Source organism: Podospora anserina, chromosome 1, assembly GCF_000226545.1.
Source record: "Podospora anserina S mat+ genomic DNA chromosome 1, supercontig 6".
In the NCBI taxonomy this organism is placed as follows: Eukaryota; Fungi; Ascomycota; class Sordariomycetes; order Sordariales; family Podosporaceae; genus Podospora; species Podospora anserina.
The window spans coordinates 3,734-25,007 of record NW_001914851.1 but is presented as its reverse complement, the minus strand read 5'-3'; the positions used below and the strand labels follow the sequence as shown (position 1 = coordinate 25,007).

At 50.2% G+C, this 21,274-nt stretch overlaps 6 protein-coding genes across 6 annotated transcripts; 4 read left to right on the top strand and 2 right to left on the bottom strand.

The window, feature by feature from the left end:
- Positions 1–3,155: 3,155 nt before the first annotated feature.
- Positions 3,156–3,924, top strand: PODANS_1_21380 (uncharacterized protein; the record flags this gene model as incomplete). The annotated part of the gene is made up of 3 exons (XM_001906414.1): positions 3,156–3,207; positions 3,263–3,542; positions 3,615–3,924. The coding sequence occupies 3 exons, from the start codon at positions 3,156–3,158 to the stop codon at positions 3,922–3,924; spliced, it is 642 nt and encodes a 213-aa protein (XP_001906449.1).
- Positions 3,925–8,608: 4,684 nt separating this feature from the next.
- On the top strand, positions 8,609–10,276 carry PODANS_1_21370 (uncharacterized protein; the record flags this gene model as incomplete). Its single annotated transcript, XM_001906413.1, has 1 exon — positions 8,609–10,276. One exon carries the CDS (start codon positions 8,609–8,611, stop codon positions 10,274–10,276), a length of 1,668 nt encoding a protein of 555 aa, XP_001906448.1.
- Positions 10,277–12,381: 2,105 nt separating this feature from the next.
- PODANS_1_21360 (uncharacterized protein) lies at positions 12,382–13,648 on the bottom strand (the record flags this gene model as incomplete). Its single annotated transcript, XM_001906412.1, has 2 exons — positions 12,382–13,180; positions 13,248–13,648. 2 exons carry the CDS (start codon positions 13,646–13,648, stop codon positions 12,382–12,384), a joined length of 1,200 nt encoding a protein of 399 aa, XP_001906447.1.
- A 535-nt stretch (positions 13,649–14,183) lies between these two features.
- Positions 14,184–15,311, bottom strand: PODANS_1_21350 (uncharacterized protein; the record flags this gene model as incomplete). The annotated part of the gene is made up of 1 exon (XM_001906411.1): positions 14,184–15,311. One exon carries the CDS (start codon positions 15,309–15,311, stop codon positions 14,184–14,186), a length of 1,128 nt encoding a protein of 375 aa, XP_001906446.1.
- A 1,620-nt stretch (positions 15,312–16,931) lies between these two features.
- Positions 16,932–18,578, top strand: PODANS_1_21340 (uncharacterized protein; the record flags this gene model as incomplete). The annotated part of the gene is made up of 1 exon (XM_001906410.1): positions 16,932–18,578. The coding sequence occupies one exon, from the start codon at positions 16,932–16,934 to the stop codon at positions 18,576–18,578; it is 1,647 nt and encodes a 548-aa protein (XP_001906445.1).
- Positions 18,579–19,096: 518 nt separating this feature from the next.
- On the top strand, positions 19,097–19,987 carry PODANS_1_21330 (uncharacterized protein; the record flags this gene model as incomplete). Its single annotated transcript, XM_001906409.1, has 1 exon — positions 19,097–19,987. The coding sequence occupies one exon, from the start codon at positions 19,097–19,099 to the stop codon at positions 19,985–19,987; it is 891 nt and encodes a 296-aa protein (XP_001906444.1).
- Positions 19,988–21,274: the final 1,287 nt, after the last annotated feature.

The window sequence follows — 21,274 nt, the reverse complement described above, 5'->3', positions numbered from 1 at the left end:
TTCGTGAGACTTTTTGACGTACAAAGTGAGAAAATAATGTCGTTATTGTCGGTGTTGTGCTTGTATGTGTCTAGAGAACTTCAAATATTGAACTTGAAGGTAGTCGATGCTTTTCAAGAGACTTTTCCAGTGTGACAAGGTAGAAAGGTGTACAAGTCTGCAACCAATTCTTGACCCAAATGGTTGGGAAATTGAGCAGCTTTATAGATCTCAAGGCCACTGTGTGCTGGGGCCCAGAGAGCTTTGATTCTCTTGTCTGAACATATTTATGTTGGCTTCCGCGTGCCGAGTCGGGGTTTCATACACCGAGCCACTGACAAATTGTGATATAATGTAATCATGTGTGGGGTCACTTCAGCGTGATTAACGACGGTCGAGTTCAGTTGAAAGATTTGATTCCAAAAGTGCTGTCTAACTGCGTGCTACCTGTAGCCTCCTCACCCTCCTCGCCCACCACTACCCAATCGGCCCTCCTAGGTGTAACACCGCAGAGTCAGTCCAGAAGGTTCCAATACTGACGGGTTGAAATGGTAAGATATGGTGGATTCTGTGGCTTTCCAGCAGCAATGTCTTGAAGTATCTTCGGAGTATAAAACCCCCCCTCGTCATCGTCCTTCAAAAAAGCTTTTCCCAACATCAAAAAACCAAGTGCTGTGAGATATGCCGGGTTGGAGGTGCTCTTTTATTTTGAGAGAACTTTTACGGAGCCCCCTTATTTATCTTATTACTGCCCCGCTGCCTACCTGTTTACTTGCCTTTCTTATCATATAGTAGAAGGCTTTAGAAGAAAAATAATAAGCGTTCAAATTATATTGTAAAGGTCTTTAAACTATCTTTTAAAGCCCTTGAACTATCTTTTAAGCCCTTTTAACTATTTTTAACGTCTTTGAATTATCCTTTAGATCTCATCAAATACCTTTCAACCCACAATAATTATGCTTCGTAATATAGTTAAATTCTATATTAACGGGGTGTTGACAAGATAAATAGGGGGCTCCGTATAGGTTCTCTCTTGTTATGAAGAGAGTTCCAATTTGTATGTGAAATGAAGAGAGAAATATGTTGTATCGGTTGCCGTACCATCCTTCGCGTCTTTCTTCAGTCCCATTTTGTGGTCGCTCCCAGGCCTCCTGGTGCCACCTTTTCATCAGGCCCACACTTTGGTTGCTCCTGATTACGGCCACTTGCGGGACTTGCACGAGGTGTAGGTAATGTCACGGAGATGTCATGCTGGCTTGGTTGCATGGCTTCACTTCACGCCAATTCACGAATACTTCGCCCAACAACAAGAGATTGCTCTCGAGAACGAAATCGTTGAGGCTGAAGTTTAAGGAAAGAGAGGAACTTCCTGATAGTCTCAGCTCTCCAAGCGAGAAGTGTTTCCGCGGACGATAGAGGGCAAGTCTTACCACATATCTCACAATCTATCACACCAGACATTATGTTCGACTGACTGGGAAAGGGTTGAACAGGGTCTAGTGGGAGAGCATTAACGGGTGGAAAAAGAGTGGTCATAGGCCTTGTCTAGAGGACGCATCAACTCGCAACTTGGGCGCCTTGACAAAATGGGTTTACTTTCTACCAAAATGCATCAACCAGCAAGCAGGAGGAGTTATTTGCTGATCTGTAGCACCTCAACCTCATCAGACTTGCCAATCTCAGCTCTCTTATCATCCGTGGTGTCCGCAAATACACGTGCGTTTGTCCCCCCTGAACAAGTGCCCTTTGGTCTCCAATGAGCCAAGTACCACGGGCTTGGGTAAGCAAGCTACTAGCAAAGGACGCGGATAGGGAGTCTCAAACAACGTAGCATGTATCCATCAAGGCGTGACTTGGATGTCCAGTTCTCGGAAGCAGATATACCGACCATGTATCCATCCAGTTAGCAAGCGTCAAGGTTTGAAGTCTCGCCAGGAGAAAAGGGAAAGTCGTAGTCGGTTGGCCAGAACACAGCGGTCATCACGTTACTCCATGGGGCAGCACAAAGGACCTACGTCGCCACCACATGGCAGCGGCTTGTCGATATTATCCCGCCAAGAGGTGTGAACCCGGGATATGGGTTCCAGAAGAAGCCTTCTCGAAGGATATCGTCTGTCTTGCGCCATGGCGGGAGCCCGGGTGGTGGCTGACGTCGCAGGCATGGATAAAAGCAGAAGGGAACAACGAAGCAAGGCAATGTAAGAAGATGAGACGCTTTGTAGTATCCTTTTGGATCCAGCCTCCGGGACCTCTTGTTCAAGACTCGGGGCCGATGCCACTGTGACGGTGGTTGGATGGGGGTCGTCGCCACGAGGGCGAGCCAGTCGGATTCGAGGCGATTGTTGTTGATGCTGACAATCGAGATGATTCGCACGCATCGCCCTTGCGTCGTCACCACGTGTCTGGAGAAGACAACGTGTGAACCTGGAAATAGCAGCGTGGTAATGAAACGAATTGGAAGCAACCCCCCCCTTTTTGATGAAGCTCTTGTAGAGAGAAATTCCCGTTCCAAGTTCGGGGTTGCGGCTCCCTGGGCTATAGTGCACGATCTTTTAATATACCGACGCCATTTATCCCTCGGAGGCTGGCCTCTGGCATTTGTTGTTTGCCCAGATTCCCACCGCCCTCAATATGCGCGGCTAAAGTCGACGCTCATCTTGGAAGGAAGACCGCTGCTCTCCCATGCGCCGCCCCGCCCTTCCCCCGTGGAGCGACACTTACAACCCGCAACCGCCTGCAACCGCCCAGCAGAAACCACGACGACGTTCCTCCCTTCGAGGAGCAACCTTCTCCGACTCGAAATAAATTAACAGTACCCCAGAACATGGCGTCACGCGATTAAACCCGTCCAACAGGCGTACATTCAGAGTCTTGGCTTTCAGAATTTGCCAGCAATTTTGCCTCCGAACCTCCTCCGCCCTGGTATTTCTGGGATGCTTGGTTGCCCACGCCCGCGATCCAGTCGAGATGCCGACAGCAGCCCTCCCGCTGTACTTAATCATGGCAAAAGTGCATCCTTTCCCCGTACTCTCGCCGTCTTGGTCAACTTGGCTTCTTCCGTCCCACCCAGACTAAAAAAGAGCCCTCTGCCGCCTCCACGTCTTGTCGCGCACATCACCTAGCCGCCAAGGTTCTCTTCTTCTTCGACAGACCCTTCGCCAACCTCGTGGTTCGATATGCTCTGGACTTTGTGGTTTGGGCTCCTCGCGGCCCTGCTCAGCAGAACCGGTGAGTGGTGGAGGTTGTTTAAATCATGGGGGTCAGAGTGCTGACCTGGTTGAAGTGACGGCGCAGGCTAATGCCATCTACCGCGACCCCGACACCGGCCTCGTGTTTTCTTCCAACTACGTGCTGTACAGGGTAAACCAGGGCATCACTTACCGCGTAGCCATTCCGGCCAACGTCCAGACCTACACCTCCTACGATGCCGTTATCCAGGCCGTCATTCCTAACGATGTCGGTTGGGCCGGTATTGCCTGGGCTGGCTCTATGCCCAGGAACCCGTTGACTGTTGCCTGGAGAAACAGCCAGAACCAGCCGGTGCTCTCCTCTCGCTGGGCTGGGTAAGTGCTGGAAACTTGTGAAGTGGATGATCATGCGCTGACAACCTTTTCAGTGGCCATATCACCCCCCAGGCCTACAACAACGCCCAGTACACCCTTTTCAGGACCGGCACCAAGTCCAACGGCACCCACGTGGCAGTACACCGCTCTCTGCAAGGGATGCACTTCGTGGACGACCGACACCGGCGCCTCCCGCTTCCTGAGCCCCAGGGGAGGAAACCGCATGGCTTTTGCCTACTCCCCCAACCGTCCTTCTTCCCCCAACAGCCCCACCTCGACCATCCCAATCCATGACGTCCATGGATACTGGCAACACGACTTCTCGGGGGCTGCCAACCAGGACTTTGACGCCATTGTCGAGAGACTTGCGAGCGGTGTCTAAGCCAGTCCAAAAGGCATGGGAGAGAATATTTCGGCGGGAGTTGTACATACATGACTTGGAAAGCCAGAGGCGGCCGTTGGATCGCACCAAGAGGGTTATTGGAAGCGAAGCACTGAGGTCTGTGGACTGAGCATATAGATTGCATGGATTGTCTGGACATGTGTATTTGTTCTGCGTCATCATACCCCTCAAAGACGGGTAGTTGAAGAAAAAATCACAAGTCCTTACTTCAAGAACCGCCCGTGGCCGAAATTACTGTCAAGAACCATTTTCTGAGCTGACGACGGACATCGAGATTGGCTTGATGCTACCCAAGAGAAAAGTACCTATGCAATGATTTTATATGAAAAGCCAAGTTTGGTCGATCCATGCGCCCCTGACAATCACTTTTGGGTAGCAGAAAGGAGCTTGGCGAGATCTTTCGGTGCAGAACTGACACGACCAGTGAACAATTGATATAGAATATTACCAAGCATACAACACACCACTATCACATGCCTACATGCCCGGATGCAGGGGCTTCATAAACACACTTAACCCTAACCCACCTATCCCGCTGTGCCAGTATCTAAAAATAGAACACCAAGGATTTGTGAGTCTTTGATGCCGCTAATAGTATAAAAGGTACACCCAACCTATCCTCCTAACAGTACTCCATTCTCATCACGCAAAGATGACTGAGCCGATGAATCTCCGCCCCAAGCGAGACAGAACTGATGAGAATTTTCTAAGAGCAACCAAAAATATCATGCACCGGGGTGACGAAATGAGCCGTCGTTATGTGGCTGATATTTGCATTGTATTACGTCGTAAAGGTAGCTACTACGATTACTGTTCCACTAAGGATACCTCTTTCCTATCTCTCGGCCATCCGCCACCACGTTTGGGCCCTTCTGGGCTTCGCGAAGGATCTCCATCATCGAGGAATAGAGCTTCGGCTCTAGGGTCTTCCATCTTCCGCCGTTTGGGAATACCTTTCTCCGTAGTCTATTGACCTCCCTCTCCCACCTCCCACCATTTGGAAACACAGCTTTCCGTAGCCGGTTAACCCAAGGTATCAATGGTTAATAATAGGGAGTGAAACTCTGCGCGGCGGTCCTGATGAAGTCCCCCTCATGAACTACTTTTCCTTTCTTCAGCTCCGCCAACGCCTCTTTGTCTAGGTAATTCCACTTGTCGAACTGCGCGACGATTCTGGTCTCAAATGGCCCTTTGCAATGAATACATATCCAAAACAGTACCCAGAAGAATGACTCGAGATCGTGCTTGAAAGAGTGTTGTTCGCCCAAAAGCGCCCCGATTACCATAAACGCTCTTGTACCGGTCTTCCCTTTGGCTCCCGACGCACCTTCTCGATCCTCTTTAGTGGCGAGATCCAGGTCAGTCAGAAACGAAGGCCTGGAGAGATTATTCGTATGCTCGTTGATCACGAGGTTGTTGATGGAGATGTCTCTGTGAAGGACGCCAGCCTTGCGCAGGGACTCATGCCCTTCAATACAGCCGCTGAGCGCAGCAAGTAGAGACGTTCGGGAGCTGGCCTTGTAAATTGGCTGTCCATAGTCGCGAAGAATCGCACGCCGATGCACCCGATTGGATAGATCGCCGCCGGCTTTTACTAAAGATGCTGAGCAAGTCCGCTTGCTGTGTGGTAGAGAGGCGCCGGTTTGGCTAGACGATCGTTTCTCGCCAGCCATGGTACTGCTTCCGCAACCTCTTCGCGAAACCTCCGACGCTGCCATGGCCGGTTGGAGGGCCGACCGTTCCGGCCGATAGTTCGTAGCACGGGTAATGTCTAATCCTCGGCGCACATTATTTCGGACGTCGTCATTCGCTCCATATATCTGAACCGTCTCGTGGTGATAGTATCTAGCCATTTTGATGACGCCCTTGCGAGTCACCTCGTATAAGAGCTCACCTTCCTCATCGCGCTCCGGGTACTGCCACGAGTCTTAATAACGAGCGGTATCTGCGGCAGGCCTTCGCGATGAGCTTTCCAGCATGTTGTGGCCCGACCAGCGACGCAACGTGCTCGCTGTATTACCTTGTCGATAATAAGGCGTTCCTTCGAACCGTTCCGCTCAATCTCGATGAACCGCTGGCCGTTGGCTACTGTAAATGTCGGGTCGAAGCCAAGTTCCTCTGTGCTCATCCAGAGAAATCCGAGGACCGTAAATACGAACCGGGACCCATCCTCGTTAATATCAAACCGCTCAGATGCGAGACCCCCGAGCCGATCAAACTCCCACACTCTCATAAGAGATCCGCATAGAGTAAAGCCCAAGACAAATCGGCGAGTTTCTTGAGCGGCGAGGACTTCCCTCGCGTATGTACCAATATCTAGCCAGGCCTTGGCCGCTGTATCCGCCGCAGGGTTGCTCTTTAGCTCGCCTGGTACGAGGATGCGTGACCAGTGGCATCTCGAGTCTTTTCCAGCCTTAGGGTCGTCCACGAAGCCAACATCGAGCTTGCGTTCGGCGGTTGAGCCCTGGATCGGTTTATTGGGCTGTGCTAGTGGCCGTCGATGTGTTGGGATAGACCTGTAGTCTTCTGCAAACGTCGCTGGCTTCTCGCTTAATTCCGAAAACCAGCTCAAGACATGGTCCTGATTCGCGTCTTCTGGCCATCCGTTCCACCCATCACTAAAAAGTGGTTCGCTACCTTCCTTGCATTTCTCAAAGACAGCCTCGGATATTATTCCGAGATCTGCTACTCGTCCGAAGAATATCTCGTATAATCGAGGGAGCCCGACGTACATAACGCCTAATTCATCATTAAGGACTCTATCCACATCTTTACGGTACTCGGAGGAGTTCGCAAAGTTTCCTGTATTGTGAAGCCACGGAGTCTGCTGTAGGGAGGACGCTGTGGGCTAGGGAGGCGGGGTAGGTTCGCTTACCACTTTGTAGACTTCTTTCCAGATGAGGGCATCGTTATCGTCGGTAATTGCTGACTTGAGGAGAGGTATCATACGGTCGAAATCAAAGTAGTCGGAGCTGACGACGAAGTCGAGTCTCGAGAGATCGCTGAAGAGGCTCTCGCTACGGCCGCTGCAACGGAGCAAGCGAGATGCAGGAAGGATTCGTAGATTTGAAAGAAGGATAAGGGTAAGATTCTGGAGGTCAACACCATGTCAGGGTCAGAGGGTCATGTCTGGACGAAGCTGATTATCTTTCTTACCCTCGTGGCCAAGTCGCTCGACCGCGTCTGGAGTGCGGGATATGCTTGCGCCTTCGCAGATGGCGCTGAACAAGGCGCGGAAGGCACCAAGGCCTTTCCCAATAGCCGCTGGTTTGGACGTCGCATTAGCTAGGAGGCTGACGCTAAGCGCCCGGCTGCGCCCCGGAATACGGTTATTATAACGCACTTCCAGGTACCTTGTACTTGCCCCTTACCACTAGAAATTCTTAAACTATAATCGCGGCCTTTAATTTTACTTACGGGTTCCCAGATTTAGGACAGCAGTCGAAAATGGCCCCCCTCTCAGTGTCACAGTTAAGTCAACGAAGATAGGCTGAGAAAATATTTCTTTTACGTTAATAAAGCGTTTTGTCTAAAGCTGGATAATTCCTGTATCGATAAACTTATTTACTTGCTCTATACGTCCGGTAACTTCACGAAATACTTTAAGCGACTGCACCTAGCAAACCTCCAGGAGGATGACAGGCTCCAATGCCGAGTTTACGTGATGCTGCTGGACTACAAAATGTATCTCTAAAACTATGTCCGTCGGATTTACGGCGCTATGTTCTAAAACTGTAGGTTATTTAAGTGGGTTCTTTTTCCTGCTAACCTGGCCTAGGTGCCTTTATAGGTGATTTCGTGTGACGAACCCCTATCCAGAACCTCTGAAAGGGATACTAGTCGAAGGCACTTCTGAATAATCCTAGTTCGGTGCAGCTAGACAGTGCACAACAAGATGTCTCAATGTAAACACAAGATACCGTGAATACAAGCTGTGATTGCATACTGCGGAACTGTCTATCTACACCAGCCAGTTCCTCCGTATATATAGACCCAATGCTAAGCCCGGCACTGTCCTGGATCGATAGACTCGACCATCGATCCTATCGATATTGTCTCTTTTGGGGTTGACTCCTCTGGATCGATCCTCGATCACATTGATTCTGTTCTGATTGGTCCTTATTCCTGTACTAATGATTGGTCCGTGGTGCGCTCCGCGCTCCACCAAGTGTCAAGCCGTGACAGTACGCATATAATTACATAATTAGAATTAATAAGGTAGAGTTTTTATAAAAATTAAATCAGTTAGTAGTGAAAGTAAAAGGCAGGTTTATTAGTCAGTTACTAAGATCACAAGTTAGTAGTATATTAAAAAGTAGAGAAATAAAATTTCAAGTTGCTATTTAATAGGTATATAGTTACCGTAGCAGCTCAGCGCTGCTCCACCTAATAAGCTCACTTTTTGCGGGGCAAAAAGAGCATCTGAGACAATGGCTAACGAATACCCCCGTACCCCCCAAAAGCTGACGTCAAGTGGGAGCTTTATCAGCTTATCGGCCGCGCCCAACAACCCCTCCACCCCGCTCCGATCAGCTCAGCTTCCCCCAGCAGAGAGAAACGCAACGCGATTCAAGTTGTTTTTCCCAACATCGAACCCAACCCGGTGCTTATTCCCTTATTACCCTATCTTTAGCGCCTTGCATCACCCCTATCATCCGTCAAAATGGCCGCCCTTCCCGACATCCTGATGAAGAAGGTTGACGATTATGTCGACTCGCTCGCCCCCCAGATCCAGCCCCGCATCACCGAGGAGCTCGAGACCTTCCAGACCAAGACCATCGATAGCCTCGAGCAGCAGGTCATTGAGGCGTTCCGGACTTTGTTCGACAAAGACAACAACAGCTCTAGCTCTGGTGCTAGAGGGCTGAACGAGGACGTTCCTGATTCGTACGGTGGACAGAGCCTGTCTTTTGCGAATGAGATTGCCAAGTTGACCAAGAGCTTTGGCGCGGTTGCGGGCCCGGGAGGGGTGGGTGATGATTTGGCGGAGATTTTTAACTTGACTTCTGGTGGTGGTGGTGGTGGTGGGCAAGCGAGGGGCTTTGGTGGTGAGGGGGAGACGAGGTCGAGAGGTGGGGGGGAGGGGGATGGGATGAAGAAGTTCTTTTCTGCGGCGTTTGACGTGGTTCAGGATCATCTGGATAAGCGGAATGATGGCCCTGGTGGTGGTCAGGGGTTCCAGTTGGATGGGCTCTTGGGGGTTTTGAGCAATACTGTCAAGGATGTGGCTGGGAACCCGGAGGAGAAGGCGAGGATGATTACCCCTGAGATCAAGGAGTTGGTTGGAGCCAAGCTGAGAGATCAACATACGTCTATTGCGGAGCAGTTTACCAAGATTGCGTTGGATCATATTAAGAAGTGGTTGCGGGGGAACACTACCACGAGGGATCTTGGTGATGGTGTGAAGGGGGAGTTTGAGGATCAGGTGAAGGATTTGGTTAAGGGGTTTGGGAGCTTGTTCGGAAGCAAGAAGTCACATGGCGAGGGCGCGTCCAGGGGCGTTGGGGATAGGGCTGAGGATGATGGTGGCGAGAGCAAGGGCGGCTTTTCCAAACTCATCAGCGAGAAGCTCAGTCACGGTTTGGCCAAGGTCCACAGGGAGGTTCGCCTCGAATTCCGCAAGATTCTGGGACAGATTGAGAAGCAGCTGTTTGAGCTGTTGCCAGACCAGTTCCAGCGCCCTCTCGAGAAGATTCTGGGCGGCAATCCGTTTGACTCGCAACTCGACAATACTGTCTCGGCCTCGAGATCGGGTGGGGACCGTGGATTTGGTGATGACATCAAGGCCAAGCTGCTCATCAAGATTCGTAGCCTCGTCCGCAAGGTGCAAGAGACCCTCCGCCAGAGCATCCTTGGTGTCGTCAACGGTGGCCACCGCAAGTTCGAGAAGCAAAGCTGGGTCTTCGTCCAGGGCATTGTGGAGCAAAAGGTGCAGCGGTACCTGCCCAAGGTGAAGGTTACTGTGCCGGACGATATAAGTAACGATGATGGGGTAGAAGTGGGTGCAGTGACCAACAACATTCAGCTCGGTGGCGGCAACCAGCCCATCACTGGGGTGTATCCTCCCCCACCTCCCCAGCAGGGACACAACTACTCGGGCAGTCAGCAATATGCCCCTCCGCCAACACAGCAATACCAACAGAACCAGTTCCCGCCTCCGCCCACACAAGAGTATCAGCATGGCCAGCAAAACCAGTTTCCGCCTCCGCCCACACAGGAGTATGGGCATGGTCAACAGAACCAATACCCACCTCCCCCACAGTACAATCCTCAGCAGTATCAGTCCAACCAAGGACAGTCGTATGGATACCCAAATAATCAGGGTTATTAAGTTGAACAGTCTTTGAGCAGTACAAGGAGAGCTAGACTCTAGTTTGAGATGAGAAATGAAGTCCCTTCACAACCTTGACTCTTGGTAACTGGATTGAAACACAATCACAACCTCGCGACTCGCTGACCAAGTTGTGGGGGCAACATAGTTGATCTGTGATCGGATGAGAACGCCCCTTTTCCCAATACACTGAGCAATCTGATAATCAAGCAATCTGGCATGACCCTGTTTTTGTGAGACCCCAATACTCGTTTGCAGAGGCTTCAGAGCCGACGTCGGCTTTCAATTCAGGCAAAGAAGCCATCAATGTGCAAACGCCAGCACTCTTGTTCGCCTCTCGACCCATGATAAAGAGGCGTATTCCATGGCCCAGAAACTTCACCCGGGGACCCCAGCCCACAAAATAAATAAGACACTAAAGTAAGTTGACCCATATTTTACTATAAAATGTACCTTAAAAGTAAGTTAACAGGCCTCTGAACAATCTTTTAAGGCCTGTTACTTATTTTTGAAGGCCTACAAACTGTGTTTAGAGGCCCACAAACTATCCTTAAGGGCCTATAAATTATCTTGAAAGGTATATGGACTATCCTTTGAGGCATATTACCTACTTTAGTATCTCAGTTATCTATGTGGCAAGGGTGCCGGGCGCTGCTGGGTATCTCACCCAGAATAACACGAGCATATACAGAGGCAGTTCTGCAGACTACACACTATCAACCACCAAGACAGACAACCATGGCTTCTGCCAGCAAGGACAACGCTGTCAACATCGCCAACAACAACAGCGACAACGATGTATAAAGCCAACGCCGAGGCCGAAATGGGGTAGAGCAGCTTGTCAGGCGTTCCACCAGAAGGGGGAGAACTGCCGCAGAGACATTTGACAAAATCCCGGCGGCGAAGAAAGTACGGAGCCATAGCTCGACCCAGGAGGTTGGTCGTTCCGGCCATGGACATTCCGAACAAACTGGACGTTTGGCTAATCTAGAGCATATCAAATCTAAGGATTCAGAGGCGAAGAAGATTGAGACCACCGAGGGTGATAATTAGGGGCCGGTATCTCGCAAGGAAGGAGCATTGGAGGCCGAACGCATGGGTGCACGGTATATGGAAAAGACTCGTGTGTGTAAGGGATCGGCAGCGCGGCGAGGAGTGATAGGCTTTTTCTTTTTTTCTTTTGCCACAAGTAGCAAGGTTTTCAGTATTGGAGAATGAAGCATAATTTCTTCCCCGAGCCAACAGTTTCTCTGCTGTTGGGCCCTATCAAAAGCGCTATTCAAAAAGACACAACATGTTACAAGTAATTTACAAGCTTCAAGCCTCGCCCACAACCACCCTTTCCCCATGTCATGGAGGACAGTCCTCTGTGACACGCACTTTACCTCCTTTCCCAGTGTTTTGCCAGGCATGGACCTCAAAGTTGCCGCCATTCTCATCCAGGTAAATGTAATCCAGTTTTGATGAACCGAAGACCCGTCCAAATTTGATAAGCTCTGGTGGCATGATGCCAAGTCCACCCTGGGTTATGATACCAGCGTCTCGCCATTCTGGGGCATTGTTGCTGCCCATGCCGGAGTTGATGAATGCTAGGATGTTGCCGTTTTCTCCAATTCTCAGATAATCACTGCGGAAACTACAAAAATGTGAAATGTCAGCAGGGAATTTGTCAAGATGACAGACATATTAGGGCGGAATGCCGAGACTTACTCTCCATTGATGTCTCCCAGCACAACACGCCCCTTGTCAATGCCGGACAGTTTATCAAAGGTCAACTGCAGGGCTCCGTTGAATTCTCCTTGTCCATTTTGGCGGATGCAGTCAATGCTGCTGTCAGCTTTGATGAGGCAGTAATCGGCTCTTCCGTCACCGTCGATCTCTGAGAATGGCCGTCAGCACCAAGTAGCTTGGCTGGGTTTGATGTCAACACTTACGGGCAACTCGAACATCATCAGCTGTGAAACCCTCCCTGTCTGGCACCACCTGCCCGATGCTCTCGAATCTGGGAGGCCTCCCCCCGCGGTTCAAGGAGACCGAAACGCCCGCCTTGGCATTGACACAGAAGAAGTCATCCAAACCATCATTGTTCTGTTATGGTCATTCGGTCAGCACCACCCCCCAAGCCAAAGCGCAAAGACTAGATAGGTACTCACAAAATCAGCAAAAATGACCCTTGCCCCCTTTGATACATCGCAGTCGATTCCCACACTGAACTCCATCGTGTTTGTCTCGAAATTCCCACCAGCCCTGTTTTGAGATAACACATATCTGTTGCCACCATCGCCGCCACGATAGACCGCAATTCGATCATCCAACTCCTCGCCCCTCTTGAAGAGGTTGTTCATGACGACAACATTGGCAAAGAAGATCTGTGAGGGAGTTGCCTCTCTTCCATCCAAACGCTTTGGGATTTTCGCCGAGCTCAAGACGCCCCTTTCCACTTGCTCGTGCAGATACGTGCCATCTACCACTGTCCCTGGGGTTCGGATGCATTCCTTATCGTTTGGCGGAGATGGCCGCTGGACATCGGCAGGCCCATCGTCGATCACTGCTGCGGGAGGCTGGATCTGGTCTTCGAGTTTTCGGATTGCTTCCATCCAGAGGGAAGCAAAGATGGCGTAGCCTGCATCGTTGGGATGTACCCCGTCGGGATGGAGGTGGTCGTTTATGTTGATGGCCGCATGCAAGTCGGCCATGCCAATACGTGGGTTGCCTCTGTAGGTATTGGTCACCAAGTCGCGATATTGTTGACTGAGATCTGCGGAACAACTGTCGTTTTTGCGTGATGGTGCCAGGGTCGAAACGACCACTGTTACCCCTGGAACGGTTGTGAAGACATCATCGATGAGAGCTTTGAGGCGGGCTCCCGCGTTGTTGGTGTCGATTTGGCGGATGCAGTCGTTCCTAAATCGACATGTTAGCACACACGGTTATTCTCTCCGTAAGAGATTGGGAGGCTGCGAAGACCTACGTCCCAGCGTTGAGAAGCACCAGATTTGGCATCAGCGCCTTGCCAGTCTTATTGAACTCCCCGCGGACTTGGTTGATGGTCAGGCCTGGGTGCCCTTCATTGTCACTGTCTTCAAAACGCCCGTTTTGTTTTGATCCCACCATGTTAACGTTCCATCCCCGTGTACGCAACTGCGCACGAAGTAGATCGCGATACCCTGCCCCGTTTCTCGAACCAATTCCTTCCGTTATGGATGCTCCAAGGGGCATCACTCGTAGGAAAAAGTCCTGTGCTGCTCTTTTGGCTAGAGAGGTGTGCCATGATGGTGTACTGTTACTTGAAATAAAACCAGGGGCGACATGGTCGGCTTGTAAAGAGAGCAGGGTGCTGATAGCCCCTATCACGGCTTCGGCAGGCCACATTGTTGTGTTTGCGGAAAAGACAGACTGAGGGTTCGCACTTTGTGACTCTCGACCGAGAGTCGAGTGGCATCGTGTGCCCTCTTATTGTCCATCTTGGTGTTGCGCCGTGCATCGTCCTCACCCCTTGGAAAGGACCCTGAAATTCGCATTGACTTGCCAAAAGTTTCCATGAAACGGCAACAGGGGCTTCAGAACCCAGCAGCATCGCAACAGTAGCACAGCCGCACCATACTTTTATTACAAGGCTCGTTGGCGGAGCCACGCGAGCTCGGAACCTTTGGTTGCAGTGTGTGGGGAAAGAGGTTTCGTAGCGTGTTGTCGGCAAGTTGAGCCGAGGGAGGTTTCTTCAGGGGGGCCTTGGCACGTCACGGATGCTAAGCTTTTGAGCCCTGCACCAACCATGGTGCGGATCGTGGATAGTTGTCGATCCGGCAATCCGATTCGATATCATAAAATAATCGTCTTTTGCCCCTCGAACCGGGTGCCTACCAGATCGCGACTTCTTGCTAGAAAGACAGGTTTTCTGAACACTCTGTCACTCAGGCTCCCCGCCCTCTGTAGCAACTACCTCGGCCCAAGATTGTCTGCCAATGATTGCTTGTGGTAGTCGCGGGGCCGGTCGACGTGCCATAACTGGCAAGACTTGAGTTGTTAGTACATCAGAATTTGGAGTCGGTGTGCTCTTGCGAGCCGGCAAGGCTCTAGCATGAGTCGATGGAGACGGGGGTGCTGGTCGCCTCTTTGCTGGTCCAGAATGCTTTCGCCTTGACGTAACAACTGTCCAACTTTCTTCCGTTTCGTCACGCAACGAGTCATGATCCTCTGCCCCTGCCGTGCCTGCTGGATTGGACTTTGGTGGCTTCCCGCGACTCAAGAGCTCGGCCATCTCAGACGGGACAGGAATAGTCGGCTTGAAATCCTCCGCAAAGTTCTTGTTTTCTTTATTGACGGAAAATCGAGTCTCGGCACTGAGCCCAGGCTGCTGATATGTTGACTGGCCTACGAGCCGTTGGGAGTTCCCATTCGAGTCAGAATGCTGATCTGCCGCCTCGATATGTTGCTTTATCGACTCTTGGGCGTCTAGATTTGTATCCTTTGGTTGAAGCCTGTTGTCTGTCACCTTGCTGGCCGCTTTGGTGATCGCTTCCTTGAATTCCCTTTTGACTACTTCTGCTGGTTTTGAGCGGGCCACGTTTCTGGGAAAGAGAGCCTTGACTCGCTTTGGCAGAACTGATCTGCGCAAAGATACTGCAGGTAACTTGTAGCCGCCACTTGACATCGTATTGATCATTGCGTTGAGATATTGAGCAGCATAGTAATTGCTAGGTGACAGAAAGTAGTAGAATGGATTGAGTGTGGAGTTGCTGTATGCATATTGTAGATAAGGGTGATATAGCTGGCCAAGTCCTGGGAGGGCAGGGTAAATCGAAGGAAGTTGAGATTCGGACTGATCTCCGAAAGAGCCTATGGCATGTGCCATGGAGTGTTTTGCGATCTCCACTGTTTGCGTCCATTTCCCAGAGACTCCCGTGATTTGATCCCCGTCTTGAGGAAGTGGGGGAGGCCACGCGGTGGCTGTTTCGTACGAGACTGCCGACCGCGACTTGATCACCAGATTTTCTACGGTTTTGATTTGCATCCAAAGGATGACCTGGGGCGCCATATATCGGATGCGCGGTGGCCGTGCGACGAAGAGGAGGATGCGCAAGCATCAATGATCGTACGAAGTGACGGGCTTCTGGACTGGCGTTGACTCGTTGGAAAGCCTGATCCGGGAATTCGATGCTGCCAGCTCGGTAATGAAAAAGAGCTGCCAGGGTTTTGAAGACTGGCTCTCCGGTCAACATTTGGTAAACCGTCTCGCCAAAACACCACATGTCGATGGGAAAAGAGTCTCTCTGCCCTGTGCTGGGATCGCAGTCCAACACTTCCGGTGCCAGAAAGCCGGGCGTGCCCCTTACAGTCGTAGAAGCGCCAGCTATGTCCTCAGCACGTTTGCTCAGGCCCAAGTCGCACACCTTGACCCACCATCTCTGCGGCGGCTTGGATTTGATGAGAATGTTCTGTGAAGAACATCATTAGAGCTCAAGCCTTCTTGAATTCAGCTTTTGCATAATGTACTCACCGCGGGCTTCACATCTCTATGAGTATACCCTGCCTCGTGCATCATTTCCAGAGCACCCAATACTTGGGAAGCAACCACCTTCACCTCGTCTTCGGGCATGGTTTTGACCGTTTGAAGATACTTCCTCAAGTCACCATGCTCGCAATACTCCATGGCGATGCAGAGGTAATTTGGGATTTCGTACCATCCAAAGAACTCAACAAAGAAATGGGCATACTTGGGGAAAAGTCAGCATGTAAAACGGTGACTAAGTAGGTGCACACGCACATCATCATCATCTAGGTACATACCTTCGGTTGAGAGAATCTTTTCAACGCTTCCAACTCACGGACGTAGCGGACGCCTTCGTTGGTGCTCTTGCTGTCAGCTACTCGAATGGCTTTCACCGCTCTCCATTTGTCTTCCTCCGCTTCGAGGATCTTTTCTTTCTTTTCTAGCCATACCAGACCGCATCCTCCGTGTCCAAGAATGTTGTTATCATGCCGCACCCATCGTTCTTGCCACCATGACGGGTTGCCTTGTCGTACTGTTGTTACGCGGTGAATGGTGACATTCGCCTCGACAGTTGCTAGAAGTCTGGTGTCATGGACTGCTTCCAGCGACATCAAAGTATGGTTCGCCATTGATTGTCAACTTGAACATGACCAGTAGGCGTGGAATGCTTGGTTAGGCAATTAATAATGAGCGTTGAATGTGTTGGGACGGAGCGTATGGAAGGTATCAAGGATAAATGAGTCAGCTGCAGTCTCAAGCGTTCACAACCATCAGAGGAAGGGGCAGTTTTGTGTTGCGGGGAAAGCTGGATGGAAGGTGGGCGGTGGCTCAGCTCCTGGTTTCATTCTGTCCAATGAGTGACCGAGGCCGTGTTTTGGCTTCTTGCTCCTTCTACATATTCTGCCACACCAGATATGCAGCCGACAAATCGTGGCGCTCAATCACAGCGTCCTCAGCCCGCGGCCTGCACGAAGTCACATGAAGTTGTGAAGAAACAACCCGGAAGTCTGCCTCGTCTGCCTTATTATTGGTTCGCATTTGGCCGCCTCGCTGCAACCACCCCTCGATCGCTCAAACCGTGTTCTTACAAGTTCTTTGGCACAGTCTATCCAGAGTTTTGCCAGTTCTTCCTCGTGTCGTGTGGGCCAGAAGAACTCTGCCAATATGGCCGAGCTTGTTGGACTGGCTCTTGCCCTACCACCGACAATTGACTTGTGTCTGAAATATGGAAGACAACTCAGGGCCCTGTGTGCGAACCTACGCCAAGCAGATGCTCAAATATCAGAGCGTGTGATCCGTCTCGACAACAACTGGATGCTATTTACCCACAAGCTCGACTTTCTGAAGCGCATCCAACATCTGATAGAAGATGACCATCGCGAGATTTGGGGCCAGACACTTCGGATTCTTTTGAGTAAGCTAGAGATTGTCACAGGTATAATCAATCGACTTGTAAGGCCCCTGCCTGTGTTTCTCGAGATCAACCACAGCCTTGAGGTTAATGCACGTAGGGGCAAATACATCTTGATAAAGAAGAGTCTAGACAAGGCCATCGAGGAGCTGGAGACCTGGCAACAAACAACGGACCAATCATGGTTTCTTCTCATGAGAATCGCCGACTCACAGGTCGACCTCGCTCTCCAAACGCCTACCAATCTTGACGCGATCGACGACAAACCACACTCCAATACAGCAACAGCCATTCCGTCCACAGTCACCATAAGAGCGAGTCGCATGCAAGACAGCACATACGGTAGTTCATCAGAAGCGGGATTGACCTTCGACGCAGCAGAGCTGTCCAAGATGTTCATTCAACAAGTAGCATTCTCGCAGATCTCAATCGCGCAACGGTTGTACGGAAATGGTCAGGTTGGGGTTTACATTCTCAACCAAATCACATGCGAGCCGGTAGCCAAGTATCAACTCATCAAGAAGGACGCAAGAGACCTGGCCAGGAAGCTTCAGCACAACGACCCTCATACATTCGGCCTTCTCGCATGCAAAGGAGTGGCCGTCCCATTATCAACACCGACAAAAGGCCGTCACGATCGTACTACAACTCCATCAATGTTGACGATGGTCTTCAGACAGCCAGTCCACACTACCGGGATTCCCAACAGCCTTCGGTATGTGCTATCCCATACAGCTCCTCCTCAAACCCTGTCACTACGATTCGACTACGCAAAACAACTCGCCAGGTCCGTCAGCTACGTCCACACGTTCGGCTTCGTTCACAAAAACGTCCGCCCGGAATCCATACTGGTATTCACCAGCACCAAATCGGGCTTGCCTTCGCAGTCACTCTTTCTTGTGGGCTTCGAGAACTTTCGACGGGAGGATGGCTCAACCCAGCGGCTTGGGGATGACACTCTAGAGCGAAATCTCTACCGGCATTCTTCCCGCCAAGGAGCTTCGCCGAATGAAGATTACATCATGCAACACGATATTTACAGTCTCGGTGTTTGTCTCCTGGAGATTGGCTTCTGGAAATCGTTCATACGATACCATCCCCAGACCGGCCAAGCACTGCCCACCGAGATCCTGCCTGTGTCGCCACACCCGGACATCAAACAGGTCAACCATTTTCTACACACCCGAGGCAAGGAGTTCCTTCTACATCTAGCGCGGAACGAGCTGCCTCAATACATGGGAACGAGGTATGCCGAGATTGTAGAGACATGTCTGACCTGTCTTGACCCGGACAATCAAGACTTTGGAGATGAGCGGGAGTTCCAGGATGAGGATGGGATCAGAGTGGGAGTAAGATACATCGAGAAGGTGGTCCTGCGGTTGAATCAGCTGTGTGTATGACGCGGACCGATGCATTGTTCCATGCGTACTTTGGCCAGCAATGGAAAATACGGCTTGCTTCCTGTACGGTTCATCATTCATGGAGTTATCTTGGCGGCGGTTTTCAAATTGAAGTTGGTTCTCTCAACATCAAAGGAGTGGACGCGAGTGCCAATGACAGTATGACCTTCTTTCCCAGATGGCAGCCCAATGCCGGTCATGGAAACATCTTGAAACAAGGATCGCGGGTTTCTTTTTTTTCTTCTTTTTCTTTTAGAAGCAAAGAACGGAAAATACCGAGTACCTTGCGTTTAGTTGAGCTCAACTCTGCGCTTGCAACTTGGTGGGGGCCGCCGGCCTGAGTCACACACCGGCCGGTAGGATCCTCGCTTATATTGTCGTTGGTGCTAAAGTTGTATAAGTCAACAGTGCACAGCCGTTGAACCTACCACTACAAATACCTACCTCAACCCAGCAGCGTCTGCTCACCACCATCAAACCTTCTCCAGACTTCAGCAACAAAAAACACATCAACTACAATGGGACGGCGCAAACGGGACACCTACCCATGGGACTGGTACGAGTGTGACTGGTGCATGATGCATTTGAATTGGGATGGACGACCGTGTTACGTCCGCCAATTCTACTATCCTCGGTCGCAGAGCCATCGCAAGGAGTATTGGAAGTCGGTCCGCGCAGAAAACGCGGCCAAGAGGAGTAAGACCTTGCCTAGAGCTTGCAGAAGGGCTATGATGGCGGCGGCGGCGGCGGCGGCGGCGACGGCAATTGAAAACGAGGACAGCAACGAGGGGGACAAACCTGATCAGAGCACCCCAGTGGAGGCCGATGCCACAACAACGCAGACAAAGACGGCGACAGAAGAGCTAGACGCACCAGCATTGCCCGCTGGATCAGAGGTCACGTCAAAGCCGAGACATCATCAGGATGAGGTGAAAAAACCATCACAAAAGCGACAGCCAAAAGCCATCACCGGACCCAAAAAAATTATCGATGAAGGCGTCACTCTTGCCTTCGACGACGACGACGACGTGGCAAGGATACACGCTGCCAACCGAAAAGCCTGGCCACGTGGTCCGATGCCCATCGCAGCTGATGCTACCGTTGAGGATTGGGAAGTCGCAGAGCTTGTCCGCCAGGGACTTATCGGTCCCGAGGACCTTCAGGTGGATTATGGCGGCTTTGGGGATGAGGCCTGCCTATATACTATTCAGGTTGTGGACACGATGAAGAAAGGGAGAAGAGGGAAAGGCCGTCGGCGACAAGGGGTTCACGTTAAGGATCTTGCGGCTTTGGACGCGGAGTCGGAGTGGTCTTATCTTGACGATGAAGTCTATGCTCAGTTCCTGAGTGATGGGGAGAGCAGTCTGGCGGACTGGAGCGAGCTGTCGTTTGTGTGTGTAGAATCTTAAAGCAAACGATAGATAATTCTGAATATCAAACACTCCGTTAAACTGCCAATCTGGAATAAGAGAACCTATACAGAGCCCCCTATTTGTCTTACCAACACCCCCCACTTAATATAGAATTTAGCTATATTACAAAGTATAATCATTTAAGGTTAAGAGGTATTGATTAAGCTCTAAAAGATAGTTAAAACGCCTTTAAAGATGATGCAAAGGCATTTAAAGATAATTTAAAGGCTATTAAAAATAATGTAAAGGTCTTTAAAGATAATTTAAAGGCTTTTTAAAATTATTCGAATACTTAATATTTTTCTTTAGAGCTTTTTATTAGATAATAGGAAGGGTAGGTACGATAGGTAAGGACGGGGATACTAATAACATAATCAAGGGGCTGGGTAAATGTTCTCTCTCAAGAATAATGCTAAGTGTTGCACTCAGTAACGTACATTATCAGTGAGTCGTGCATATCAGTGGGTCGCGCACTCCCTAGCGCGACGCGTCCTCATTGCACTTTGCATCGAATTTTTCTACAATCCAATATGCCTTCTATTTTAAAGGAAGCGAGGGTAATCTTAGCCCTCGAAGCTCTCCAAAAGGACGAAAAATTAAGCCTTAGAGCCGCAGCTATGCTTTATAATATACCACCATCAACCCTCCGCGACCGGCGCGCTAGCCGGCCTGCACGACGCGATACTACGCCCGGTACAAAGAAGCTTACTTAATCAGAAGAGGAGGTTATTGTCCAATATATTATTAAGCTATATGCACGAACTTTTCTACCTAGATTACGTAGTGTGGAAAATATGGCCAATTAATTACTACGCGTATACAATACGCCCCCTATCGGTAAACTTTAAGTATATCGATTTATTAAACGCTAGTTAAAGCTCTATACGCGTTTTATATATAGATACGATTACTAGAGAGCCAAATGCGAGGATCTAAAGGTTATTAGCGAGTGGTTCGCGTTTTGTGACGAACCCCTGTACAGAACCTCTGAAAGGGATACTAGTTGAAGGCTACTTCTAACAATTGGTTCGGTGCGGCTAAACAGCGCACAACAAAATGTCTCAATGTAAACACAAAATACCGTAAATACAAGCTGTGAATTGCATACTGCGGAACTATCTATCTACACTAGCTAGTTCCTCCGTATATATAGACCGGTTTATTACTATTATATAACGAACCTCTGTATAGAACCTTTGAAAGGGATACTGGTTAAAGGTAACTTCTAATAATTAGTTCGGTGCAGCTAAATAGTGTATAATAAAATATTTTAATATAAATATT